A 14,670-nucleotide genomic window follows, 5' to 3' on the forward strand; every position below is an offset into this window, starting at 1 on the left:
TACGAGTGACGCAGTTTCCGGTCAGTAAAACAGTACGTTCTGTACGCATGCGAGTAAAGAGATTCTTCTTCTTCTTCTATTTAAAGGAGGATCGAAACTACCGCCACCTACTGTAATTATGGAGAAACACTAAACCTCCTCTACTCAGCGTCTATCAGAGATAATTAAGCTTCAGCACTGCCTGTTCAACTCGTCAGGTATGGAAGTAAATTCATGACTAAAGTCTCTGAAATATAAAAACATGTTGAATGGCTCTGATTTAAACAATAAATGCATTGTATTATCAGTGCTTGCATTTAAATGTGTTGAATTTACAGTGCTTGCATTTTGGGAGGCTGAAATTTAACATTGTTGTATTTTTAAGCATTGAATATTTCATTTGGAAACATTTCACAACTAATTTAATTATTCAAAATTCAACAATAAATATTCACCTTCCAAAGTTCATTTCCAAAATATTCAGTTCCTTTGAAAATACCATCTAGACTTTTTCGACAGGTAAAATTCAGCCTGTTCTATTTCGCTTCCTCAAATTCAGTGGTTCAAATTTCCGAGTTAGTACAGTTTAATAACCTCCTGTTTAAATCTGATTATTATTTAACTGTTATTTGATCTTGTTCTTCAGCTGTGTTTAGTGTCTGTGATCAGAGAGAATATATCACTCTACACACTGATGTTACTAAAATACTGACAGATGATGAGATCAAGTGGAGGTTTGGAGCTGGAAACATTCACATCACTAATGAGACCGTAAATATTACAACAATACAACTGATAATGAGAGATTCAAAAGCAGTCTGCAAGTAGATCAGACTGGATCTCTCACCATCACAAACATCAGAACAACACACGCTGGACTTTATAAACTAAGTATCTTTGCTGGAAAATAAGGAGAAAACAGGAGCTTCAGTGTTTGCTGTTTATATAAATTATTACAGTATAATTTATTCTCAGTGCAAAACTCTTTCCACACTGATTGTACGTTTGGACTAAAAGATCTAATGGAGGATGATTACTGAAGCCATCAAATGACAACTGGACACTCAATTTTATGCAATATGTAACAGGAGGTCTCTGCTGTCCCCATCTCTATATCCACCAAGGGGTCCTTAGCCTGAAAAAGGTTGAAGATACCTGTTCTAAACTATTACAGGGATGTTTGCCATTACAGTGACAACTCCATCTGTGAGTTTATCTGAGTCTCATATTCAGAGATATTGCTATTTGGACAAATAAATACAAATGCATTTTTAATTTATCATTCATTTATTTAATGTTCTCAACTGATTATGACTTTACTGAACAACTACTGGTTTGATTTAACTACTATATGAACTATATAAACAGTTAAAGAAACACTGTGAGCCCAACTGCATCTTAATTATACAATAGAGTGTTGCCAGGACATTTCTCAATGAGGTGAGGTAAAACAGGACCGACCCGCCGAGGCATGGACTCTACAAGACCCCTTGGGAAATGGAGGCCAGGGCAACACCATGAACTCTTCATCATGTTCCTCAAACCATTCCCGAACAATGTGTGCAGTGTGACAGGGCACATTATCCTGCCGAAAGAGACCACTGCCATCAGGGAATACCATTACCTTGAGGGGTGTACCTGGTCTGCAATGATGTTTAGGTAGGTGGCACATGTCTAAATGATGTCCACATGAATGGCCGGTCCCAGGGTTTCCCAGCAGAACATTACAATCGCATACTTCGCACACTACTTTTACTGCTTCTGCAACATCAGTCTACGTCAAAAATAGTTATAGCAGTAAGTAGTATGCCACTTTGAACTCGCCCTGTGATTGTTTTCAGTTCACAGTCAATATAATTCTCATAAAATATGTGATTACAGTCACAAAGACGCAAACTTTTTCAAAATGCTCACTTAGCTTCGCTCAAAAAGCACCAGTGGAAATGTACGGTTACGGCCTACAGGTGTGAGAAACTCCTTTCTATTTGTGCATGTGTGTGAGTCATGGCGGGGGACAGGGCTAATTTTTGAGCACAAGCTGAGGCCCCTTCTCTGAAACATAGCAAAGCCCGCTTCTGCTCATATTACTTACACAAAGGCTTTATATAATGCCTTTTCATATGCCTTTGTAGATGACTCATTTGGCTGAAACTCTTCTCACATGGAGGGCAGTGGTACGGTTTCTCTCCAGTGTGGATTCTTTCATGTGTTCTCAGTGTTGATGACTGAGTGAATCTCTTGTCACAGTGTGAACACTTGTAAGGTTTTCCATTAGTGTGGATTCTGTTGTGTCGTTTCAAGTCGTTGCCTGTAGTAAAAGCCTTCTTACACTCGATGCACACATGGTCTTTCACACTGTTGTGTAATTTCTGGTGCCTTTTAAAATTGTTCAGATGTGCAAAACTCTTTCCACACTGGTGGCAATTGTGTGGCTTCTCTCCAGTGTGGATTCTCGTGTGAATCTTAAGTGATTCTTTATATTTGAAACTTTTTCCACACTGATCACATGTGTACAGTTTCACTCCATTGTGGATTCTCTCATGTCTTTTCAGTGTTGATGACCGAGAGAATTTCTTGTCACAATGTGAACACTTGTGGTGTTTTTCTCCAGTGTGAATTATCTGGTGCTGTTTCAGTTCACCTGCTGTAATAAAAGTTTTTGCACAATCAAAACACATATAATTTTTCACACCAGTGTGTATTTTCTGGTGCAATTTCAAACTCTCCAGCCGTGCAAAACTCTTTCCACACAGATCACATGTGTATGGTCTCTCTGCAGTGTGCATTCTCATGTGTTTTGTAAGGTATTGTTTTCCTTTGAAACTCTTTCCACACTGATCACATGTGTACGGCTTCTCTACAGTGTGAACTCTCATGTGGCTCTTAAGGTTTTCTTTATTATTGAAACTCTTTCCACACTGATCACATGTGTGCAGCTTCTCTTCAGTGTGAACACTTATGTGTATTTTAAGGGTTTCTTTTCGTGTGAAACTCTTTCCACACTGATCACATGTGTGTGGTTTCTCTCCAGTGTGAACCATCTTGTGATTAGTTAGATTTGCTTTATGTCTGAAACTCTTTGCATACACAGGAGAGGCAGCAGATATTTTGGACCCTCTTTTTTCTTTTCCTCTTCTCTTCTCTTGAGTGTGTGTGTGATGACGATGTTTCTCCTCCACTTTACTGACTTCCATAAAGTCTAAAATGAACATAATAAAGTGCAGTTTAATAAACAAAAGCATTCCAGATATCAATCCTTTGGGAGTTTCTACTGCAGGGCTAGTCAACTGGCAGCCCACGGGCCAAATTCAGCCAGACAATCATCTTTGTCTGGCCCTCCGACTGATTTTTTATCAAATTGTATCGCCATCTGAAATACCAAAGCACACTCAGCAAAACTCAGCATTCATAGGCGCGAACCTCAACAATCAGTGGTGGGTTTAACAACGGCAATGGCACATGCAACAGCATTCAGCCATCATCAGTTGTCCGGACTGGACAACTGATGATGCTTTCCAGAAGCTTTTCTGGCGATAGTTTAGTTACATTGCTTTGCTAAATATGGATTGCACCGTTTAGGTGAGCATTTATGTGAGCATTTGACAGTGTCTTTTTCAATCAAATGTATTTATATAAATTGCGTTCAAATCTACAGATGTAAAAAACGATCACCGCAGTTCTGACTGTCAGCACATAAGCACATCAAAAGAGAAATCAATTTTGAAAACCAACCTTTCAAAGAAAATGTGCATAAATGTTCGCTTTTATTCACTATTCTTGAAGAGTTTAACAATCGTGTCTCATCTATTCATGGTCTGTAGGGCTCGTAAAAAAGTGATAATGTGAAACTGAACATGCAAATATCCTGATTATATTTGGTTCTATACAGCTGTGAGTCAGCCCTCTCCATCATGAACAGCATCAACTCAGTTTGTTCTTCTTTTGCCAATGATTACCGACACAAAAATCTGGCTCCAGCACTGGCTACTGTGTGCAAATTCACAATATTTGCAGGACAATTTTTTTCCTCACTGAATAGGATGATACTTTATAGAGAAAATGGAAGAATAGACATTTGATATTTTTTCCAAAAAGAAAATTTAATTTAAATGCATTTATTTTTAAAAAATGTTTTTCATCCCTTTTCTCCCAATTTGGAATGCTCAATTCCCACCTTGTTGTGGTGCGGTTACTCACCTCAATCCGGGTGGTGGAGGACAAGTCTCAGTTGCCTCCGCTTCTGAGACCGTCAATCTGCGCATCTTATCACGTGACTCGTTGTGCATGACACTGTGAAGACTCACAGCATGTGGAGGCTCATGCTACTCTCTGCGATCCACACACAACTTACCACACGCCCCATTGAGAGCAAGAACCACTAATCGTGACCACAAGGAGGTTACTCCATGTGACTCTACCCTCCCAAGCAACCGGGCCGATTTGGTTGCTTAGGAGACCTGGCTGGAGTCACTCAGCATGCCCTGGATTCGAACTCACAACTATACTCGCTGAGCCACCCAGGCCCAATTTAAATGCATTCTTAAGTAAACATGACATTATTATATGAGCATTGTTTTCATATGTGGGTTGATATCGTGAGAGGGCTTTAGCAGATCTAAATGTTCCTCTTCAGTTTTCATAATTTGTAAACAATAGCCCTAAAGTGTTAAAATTATATCATGTTTTGTTTTGTCTTTTTTTCAGCCAGATCTTATGAAGGAATTTATGGCCAGACCTTAAAAAATTATAATTCAATATACAGTATACCCTGTGACTATTTTAGTATGAATAAATGCACAGTATTAAAGTTTTTTTTAAGTAAAATGTTACTTGCAATGAAAGTGCTAGCTAAGGTGAAAACTGAAAAAACAAATTATAATAATAATAATACATCACCTCGCCAAGTTTTCATCTGGATAATCTGGCCCCTGCAAGAAAGTAATTGAAGAGACTGTTCTACTGTATGCCCTAAGAAGATATGGAATATGAAGCAAGAATCACATGGATTACTTTTAAGACACTTTTGGGTCCTTTTTTAAGCTTAAAACATTTCCTAATATGTACAGCAGAAGACACAAATGACATGAAGGTGGCTAAATGATGAGAGAATTTGGGTTCTAATGATTGGGATAAATTGAGAGTTTCCCTCTCCAAAACTATTTTTTAAATTGACTGAAACTCACCAAATATGACTGGAAAAACATTCAACACAGGACAAACGACAAGTCAAACATGAACAAATGACTTCACAAGGAACACAGTGTTACTATGAATGCAAACTTTAATATATTGCAAAAGACACTCTATTAGCATAACATAATTATATATAAATAAATAACAATTTCCAACATACTTTTGAATGTCCATGTACTAAAATAAAACATTTGATGCCATGAGTGTACTTTCATTTACTATTACTATTATTTTGAATGGCCATGGAAAATGAAGCAATGAGATAACAATTGTACCTGGTCGCAAAAAGTAGTCCGTTAATTTACCTGATGAACTTTCACCTTTTGCTGACCCTTTATGCTTCGCAGAGCTAATGTGTGCTTCTAAATCACTTGCACCTTAATTAGCAACTGACACATAAGTGCCAGCTTTACATGTCATACATTCTGCTTCCCATGGATCTCAACCTGGACGAAAGCATGGGAATTTTTTGTTCAAATCTTCTGTATATTTGCACTTCCGTTTGGGCATTGTTTCCACTCAGCTGTCATTTGCTGCTACTGTCAAGCAACTGTTTGATACCGAACACAACAGCGCTTCGCTCATTCGTGGAGAGATTGACAGGCAGGAATTTTGACCAAATAGCTGCTGCAAGCCTCTTATAATTGACCAATTGGTGTGTGAGAAGGCGGGACTTACAAAGAGGGGTTAAAACAATGCAAATATGCGCGCACACACAATGAAGTATTAGACCAGATGCACACCATAATGCAACTAAAGCCGAATCCCGGACATTTTTGCAAATTTAGAAATCCCGGCTGGACGCTTTTTTAAGGTCCGATAAAGAGGACATGTCCGGGAAAAAGAGGATGTATGGTCACCCTACCCTGATCTATATACTGGACTTTTGAAGTTTGCATTTGTGCATGCCTTTTCAGCTATACTGGCAAAAAAGTGAACCAAAAGCATGCACATCCAATGGCAAAAAAGCTCAGTGTAGGTGCTCAACCAGAAAAAAGTCAGCACACCACAGCTCCAAAAATATACAATTTATAGGTTTTATTGAATGTATTGTTTCCACCTCTAATGGGTCTATTTTTGGAGCTGTGGTGTGCCAACTTTCACCTATATTGTCCACAACCCATTGCTCTAGCGAGGAGGAGTTTGTTATGGTTCGCTGAACTACAAACATGGCGGCTGTGTGTGAGACCCAAATTTTAAACAAGTCTAAAGGTTCATGATGTAAAAAAACAATTAGTTTACATTTACCTGATTAGCAAACAACCAGCTGCAATAATTTCACAGAGAACAGAAATGGTACTACTAAAGAGTGATTGAGTGATTAATAATCACTGTGGTTGTAACCGGATTATTCCTTGTGTATTACGGTCGCTCTCCTAAGAACCTTCTTCTTTAAATAATCACTAAATAGATTGTGAACACCATGGATCAAATAACTTACAGTACCACAAAAATAATTGTTAAAAATTCAAATATCCTTGAGGCCATAACTTTGAGTAAACAAACATTCCAAAGAAACAATCCAATACCTGTATCTGCCGCAACTCTCAGCTGTGATCCTAATTGGCCTCTCATAGTGATCAAAACTTTGAATACAGTGAAACTGTTAGTTTAAAGTCCCCGTGAACTGCCTTGACAAACTCTCAGTGTGTGTTCATTTGTGTCCTACTTAAACAAAAAGTTTGGGCAGGACATCTCGAAAGACACATCCCTTTTTTAAAAATAGCCAATAGGCTTTAGTTTATATTGTAGCCCCGCTTGCTTTTACACTACCTTGAGAACTGAACGATGATGTAACTGACCACGTTTCCACATAACCAACCCACAAACAAACACAGATCATCTTGAATCATGAGTCACACATTTAAATACTAGTTCTGTGGATGATTTGGGGATTTGCTCATTGTGTTATTATTTAATGTCCAGTAGACCAAAGACTTGTAGCCTGTTGTTCTTTCAATTAACAGTCATGATACAGAGCAATAATCACATATCTTGATTTGTTTGTTTTGACAGAATATAAAGAAATAAAAGCAGAATAATATGTTCATATAAGCATATACCTTCAGATCAGTAGAAAGCGTTTTGGAAGTTTGCTAGCAAACAAATCCAACACACAGGCAAGATTTCCAATAAACCATCATAAACAATGAGAAATCATACAAACATTCAGTACTGTACTAAAGTTACTTACAAGCCGAGACTTCACGATGAATACCTGGAAATTCCCTGTCATAAAAGAACTGATTAACGCAAAAGGTAAAACACGTTGCAGTCCAAGTCAAAAAGCTGCATAATGGTGGCTTCTATTCGTAAGCTAGTGAAAGTACAAACATGTAATTTATTTAATGACAAATCGAGACTTTTAAAACTCTTCTGGTACTTTCTGAAGAGACCAATCACAGATGAATGGTCCATTTGCATTAAATGCTAAGTGAATTGTCGCTGTTAGCACATTCACGCCTTTACAATAGGTGGCTCAACACTCCTTTCAGCTAGTCTGCCCTCCGCCCATCACAGAAGAGAGGAAAACTACTTTACAAGTTTGCAATATAACCATGCAATCACAGTATAAAATGTAACGAGCCGATTGAAAAATAAAACAGATTTCTCTACAAGCTACAGCAGCGCTGATGAGTTTCTCGTTGATTTGCCCAGTGAGCAAGAATTCAAGACACTTTCACAAACTATTTTAATTCACCTATGAGTTGACTGGCAGTATGATCATGCATAAATCATAGTCTGAGGGGTGATTAGAAAGAATTGGGTGTGAAAAGCCCCTCATCACAGAATTTCATACACTAATACTCACTGCAGTTTGGCCTCTGAGTGAAACAAATGTGCTCATTGCATTCTACAAATTGAGACCTTTCCAATGATATATAACACATGGCTATCTCATCATGTTTATGGTTTTGAATATAAATGTTGTGATAAATTTGCAAATGATGAGAACGAAACAGAGACCTATTAATTGCAAAGTCAGAGCATTTGGGACTCAAAGTCAACTGGAAGAAAGCGCTATCTGCCAATTAAAATTGGCGAGATTTTAACGAGTTTCAGAGATTGGTTACGCCTGCGGAGGTAATCTCTAGCGTCAGCTAAAGTGACACAGTATTTCAATCCCTCCTTTCAGAGAACCGTAGTTACAGTCATAACCTTGTCATTGTTTAGAGTCTACTAGTGTGTCGCTGGCTTAACCTTAAATAAAAAGAGCATGCAGACGATGTTGTGGCTGGAAAAATATCAAAGAAGCGTGCATCTACATTTAATGAGGATCTTCAAAATAAGTTAACATTTCTAAAAAAAGAAGTCACAGACAGAGCCAAGTAAAGTGAGGTGTGAGATTTGTGGAGCGCGCTTTTCCACAGCCCATGGAGGATGCACCGACATCACGCTGCATGTTCATGCAAAAAAGCAGGTGGATGCTGCTAAAAGTAAGTTGAAAAGATCTAAAACAGACATCTTGGAGATGTACGTGTGCTATCTGGGCTGTAAAAAAACATTTAATTGGTTGCCCATTAAATGTAACTTTAGTGTCTCATTTATCCATGTTATTTTATTGTGTTAAGAATGATGTTTGTTATTTTCATTCTTTTTCTTTATGATGTTATAATTTTCTTTATGTATGTTAAAAAAATCCTTTTTCAGCCAATCCAGACTTTCCAGCTCGCCTTCCCAACTTCACTCTACAAACAGCTATACCTCTCGCCGTTCCCTCCAATGCTGCAGTCTCAGAACCTCCGCCGGTCTCCAACCACCTCCACTCTCAAATCCTTGCAGAGATTCAGGGTTTTGGCCCTAGAAGCAAACCCAACACCAACCCCAGTCCTTCCATGTTCAGAACAGAAATGTCTGTAAACCACCCTCTCAGACTCCTCCACCAAGCTTCCTTAGACTCCATCCTTCGTGCCGTTTCCCCTCGAACTCTTCTACTGGATGGCATGGAAATGCTTAAAACACACCCTCCTTCGCTTCACACAATCAAAAAACCTCCAATCAGGAACCATCAAAGGATACCTAAGTGGCATCCATTTCTTTTACAAATTAATTTTCAGCCAAAACTCCTCCACAATAAACCATCCCCAGATCTCACGTCTCCTTAAAGGTATCTACAAATCCCAACCCACCAGAACCAACATCAGGCTTCTCCTCACCATTGACCTGCTTATCAGATGCTTAAATACACTCCAACAGGGCTTCATTTCCCCAAACACCGCAAAAACACTAGACACAATGTTCATCCTCGCCTTCTTCGGCTTCCTTCACTGTTCAGAACTCACTACCACAATTAAATTCAACCCAAGAATCCACCCTACCATTTTGGACCTTCATATCATAGACAACAAGACAATTAGATATTTTATCAAACAAATCAACAGATCAGACTAAAAAAGGGCATCCAATCTTCATTTTCAATCTGCCAACTTCCATCCAGCCCTTCCAATCGCTAGCACACTATCTCCATTACAGTTAATCCCTTACCAGAACCCCTCTCGATCCACTTTTTTGTGGACAACAAAAACCATGCAGTTTCCCGATTCTGATTCCAAAAACACCTAAAATCCATCCTGATCAAATCCGGCATCTCTGAAAAACTATACTCATGCCATTTCTTCCACATCGGCGCCGCAACCACAGCAGTCCAAAGCAGCTCTCCCATTTGATCAGCAGTGGGATCTCCTGCCCAAACGCAGCGTGAGCTATTCATGTTTATTTGTATCGTGGGCTCGCCCGTTTGCAGGTTGACTCCCCGTCGAATGCTGTGAGCGCCTTTCCCGTTCGAACGCTGAGTCTTCCGTGGGGCTTGCACCATTTGCCACATGAGCCCATCCATCGAACCAAGCCAGGAGGGAGACTTAAGTTCGGCCTGGGCGGTCAGGTTTCACACGTCCATCCAGGGCGACCCTGTCCTTTCATGGGGGTGCCACCCTTGTTAGAGCATATCGATCCCTCCTGCACACAACAGCTCTCCGTGAGCTAATTTCTCTGTGGCCGATACCGCCACTGTCCCTTCAGTGTTTCAACTTGCATTCCCTCTCCAATCTCTCCCTATCTGCTGTGAGCGCTGTTCCCGTTCAAACGCTGGTTGGGCTTGCTTGCTCGAGTGGTCGGCGAGTGATCCCACGGGGCTTGCACCATTTGCCGTTCAAGCCCATCCATCGAACCGAGCCAGGAGGGAGACTTAAGGTCGACCTGGGTGGTCAGGATTCATGCCTCCATCCAGGGCGACCCTGCCCTTTCACAGGGGTGCCCCCTGTTTTAGGGTGTAATGATCCCATCTGCGCACAACAGCTCTTCACGAGCTCATTTCCCTGCAGCCGATATAGTCACTGTCCCTCCAGTGTTTCAACTTGCATGCCCTCTTCTGTCCTACACCTCCCAGTTTCATATCCCCCGACACGGACCCTAGCGCAAGGCTTCCTCTGCTAGCGGCCCAGCTTGATTCTATATTCTTTGGCACACCTGCCCATCACTCACAGGATAGGCAAATGACCCCCACCCCCTTCCGGTTCATTCTTCTTTTGGGGGATAAGAGATTCCGTATAAATCACATCTCCAACATAAATCCAAGGCTCCGTAACCAAAGACTCGCTGTCCTTCTTATAAGCTTCTTTTGGGGGGTATTCGAGCTCGGGTCAAGTCTCGAGCCTCGAGCCCTTCACCCTGGACAGCAAGCCACACATGTTTTCACTATCCTTAATACAGGATTACATTAACTGTGAACTACTGAAATCACAAATAATAGCCAATTCTGTTATTCTGTCTATTTATCATGGTGGACTACATGTCTAAATAATGGTAATACCGTGGTATTTTTCTGAAAGTGATAAGTCTAAAGTCTTATTAGTTTAAAAAAAAAAAACAATTACTTGGGCTGAACCAGACAGCTACTTCAGTTTATGACAGTATTCTATAAAAAGACGAACTGAATTTCTATCATTGAAAGCGACGCGACCGCTCCCATTATAATTAATATATATGTCTACACTGCAGGTGCGTGATGTCGGAAATGCGGTAGCAATCGAGTATTATTCTTTTGATGAACTTACAACACAATGGAGTGGACTGTTTTTATTAACACGCCTGCAATTTACCAAGAAATCTCATAATAACATATTATGTGAGATTATTATGAGATTTTGATTTTGTTTTAACTACTTTAATTTAAGTGTTAAAATTTCTTCCCTTCTCTGGATGACCAAAAGGGCACCTTTAGATTTGTGAACGAAAGGGCTTGCGCCCCTGCTGCCCCCCGTTCTGTGCACGTCACAGCCATTTACTGTGCATGCGCTGACATTTTTGTAAACAATGGGATTGGCCTATAAAACGGATGCTGACTGGTCAACAGCCATGTTAAATCACAGCTCTGACCTCTTCACGAACATCCATAGCTGACATTCATTCTTGTTGCCTAGCAACATGCTGTTTATTGTTAACTCTCAGGGACAATTTCTTCTAGCGAAAGAACGGCATATAATGATTTTACTTACAAAATATACAATTTTAATGAACATTTGTGTCCTGAATATTGTATTATGTGGTGACCGTTTTATAAAAGCTATAAGGCACTCGAGGCTGTGCCATATTGTTATATAGTCACGACTGAAGGCGTTACTCCTCTTTGTGTAAACAATGCCCTTTAGTGGCCTCTCATGCCTTTTTGCTTAAATGTTTAATTCGTAACATGCAAGGTTTTGAACAAATGTCAATAACACAAGTATGTTCATGGCATTCACACATCATCGGTATTATTTCAATGGACAACATGCATATTAACAGTAATATGTGTGTGCATTATGCAGTTATGTTAAACAAATGTACACAACATAAGTATAGATGTATAGATGCACATAGCAAAGACATTATTAGTATTCACTCAAAAATAAAAACGCCGAATGAACTTGAAAAACGTTTCCACGCAATTAAATTACTTTTTTTATTTGTATTTGTTTGTATCGATCTATCTTGTTGTATGAAATTACATTTATATTGTCATATCCAATAGTTAAAAAAGCGTTGAAAGTCTTTATGTTAATTATATTGATGCAATGTAACTTTCACTGTATGTAGCTTTGCAATCTTTTGTTCTTGCAAATGTACAGAGTTGTGAGTTTACATTCCCAAATAAAGGGGACAACATCTTGCACATGAATTTTGGAAAAGCAGTTTTACTGGCATATGGGGTACTTAACATACAACCCATAAACCATAATGATGGTGACACTCAACAACCAAAAGAGATGCACTTTAAGCTAACATCTCATGACACATAACTCAAAGGAGAACCACAGCACCACTAGTGCAAATACTGCAATAAATAGTACATATTTAAACATTTATTCACAATGTTTACTCATGCTGCATTGCATGCAGAGAACCGGACAGCAAATCTACATCTAGTTCTGTCCACAAACATTATTTATGTTGTTCAAACACAGGAATCAGTAAACTTCCATTTTACAAATATAAGTGGATTGCATGCTATGAAATTAAGTTTTTGCAAAATGTTCAATAATTGTGTTGCAGTAGTTCATTATAATTAAAGGGACAGTTCACACAAAAATGAGAATTCTCTCATCACTTAATGTCATCCCAGATGTCTCTGACTTTCTTTCTTCTGCAGAACACAAATGAAGCTTTTTAGAAGAATATTTTAGCTCTGTAGGTCCATACAATGCAAGTGAATGGTGACCAGAACTTTGAAGCACAAAAAGCACATAAAAGCAGCATAAAAGTAATTCATACGAGTCCAGTAGTTTAAGAGGTGTTCCTAAGCAAAAAAAACAAAATTGTTTTCCAAAAATAACAGGAACATATCAAACAGAACATTTACAGTAAGCTGTATTTAAAATGCACGTATATTAAATTCATGCAATAATATAAATTTTTTAAGGTGCATGTAAAAAAATAAAATAAAATAAAAATACATTCAAATTGCACACAGGACTCCTTTTTCACTATTTCACAGCACACAGCATCACTTGACATTTAGCCATAGTACGGGTCATCTAATATTATTAAAGAGATCTGACTGCCTTCTGTTGTTGTGGTGGTGCCGCTAGGGAGTGGTGTGACCTCTTTCTTTTAATGAGGTGTTGATGTGATGGAAGTACCTGCTGTTGCAGTACTGCTGATGACACTGCTGAATGTGTGAATATCCTCTTCATCATGAGTAGAGCAGGAGGCTGCACTGGAAGTCCATGCAACTGCTAAATAATTACAATAAATAATTCTATGCATTCAGACATTCACATATCAGATCAATTTAGCATGAATATTCTCATTGTAACACACAGAATTAGGTAAAATAATTTTTGAGATAAGGCCATATCGATATCAATAATACCACATTGTGATACGTTGAATTCACACTCAATATGTGCTTGTCTGGGGCAAGGGCGGACTGGCCATGGGGAGAACCAGGACTTTTCCCGGTGGGACGGCCGCGAAAATTGTCTCTAAAGGCACACATATTTGGACTACAACTTCAAGTGGACGTTGTTTACTGAAGCCTCACAATGACAAGAAGATGAGAGCTTACTCACTTTAATGGACATGTGTGTTTTTATTACATGTTTATGTCCGTAACTCTCGTTTGATTTTACATGTCAGATGTGTACTCCTTATATAACTTAAGGAATTACTCTTATTGTAAAATGCATATCATAAAACAGTGGTGAAAAATCAAATCTGGAGATTACGCCCTTCCAACAATGTAGATTGTTGCAATTAAATAAGAATTGTATGTAAAATAACGTGAAGTGAATGTAAACAATTCTGATTGCGACTCGCACGGCCGTTGGCAATCTTTTCATGAGAAGGAATAATTCAGTAAACATTACAGATTCTGTACCAGTCAGCACTGTCATGCTTCTTCTCCTTCTCTTTCTTTTTTCTTCAGATTAAAGGAATATCCCCCCAGTTTGGTCATAATTTACTCACCGTCGTTCCAAGCATGTATGACCTACTTTGTTCTGTGGAACACAAAATGAGAACATTATCTTGTATCTTTTTTCTATATAATGAAAGTGAATGGCGACTGAGGATGTCAGTCCCTAACATTTGGCCAAACATCTCCTTTTGTGTTCCAAAGAAGAAAGAAAGTTAGACGGAATCAGAATAACATGACCTTATTTGTTCTGGAGTCAACTATCCCTTTAAAGCTGAAGTATGTCATTTTTTGCACCACTAGCACCACCGAACGGCAAAAAATAAACTTAGTATTAAAACAGCTGAATATGCAGAACATTCAAACAGATAGTTCCGCCCCCAGATCACATCACTGGTTGAGTAATGTTGTTGGATGGGGTAAAAAATAGCAGGGTGGCCAGACATCCTGTTTTTCCTGGGACAGTTCCGTATTTAAGCACTTTGTTTCTAGAAAAAAATAGCGTTTTGTCCCATATTTCCCCTCTCCTAAAACTTCTCTGTCGCCTATGCTGCTTTCTCATTCACGTGAGTATTCTAATCCACGGTAGCCAAGGTTACGGCGTG

At 39.1% G+C, this 14,670-nt stretch overlaps 1 protein-coding gene across 1 annotated transcript; it reads right to left on the minus strand.

Moving 5' to 3' along the window:
- Positions 1-2,063: 2,063 nt before the first annotated feature.
- On the minus strand, positions 2,064-6,728 carry LOC127438054 (zinc finger protein 239-like). Its single transcript, XM_051693339.1, has 3 exons — positions 6,702-6,728; positions 4,876-4,947; positions 2,064-3,178 (listed from the first exon to the last, which is right to left on the minus strand). The coding sequence occupies exons 2-3, from the start codon at positions 4,889-4,891 to the stop codon at positions 2,064-2,066; spliced, it is 1,131 nt and encodes a 376-aa protein (XP_051549299.1). The 5' UTR covers positions 4,892-4,947; positions 6,702-6,728.
- Positions 6,729-14,670: the final 7,942 nt, after the last annotated feature.

The sequence above is a fragment of the Myxocyprinus asiaticus genome, chromosome 49 (assembly GCF_019703515.2).
Source record: "Myxocyprinus asiaticus isolate MX2 ecotype Aquarium Trade chromosome 49, UBuf_Myxa_2, whole genome shotgun sequence".
Classification (NCBI taxonomy): Eukaryota; Metazoa; Chordata; class Actinopteri; order Cypriniformes; family Catostomidae; genus Myxocyprinus; species Myxocyprinus asiaticus.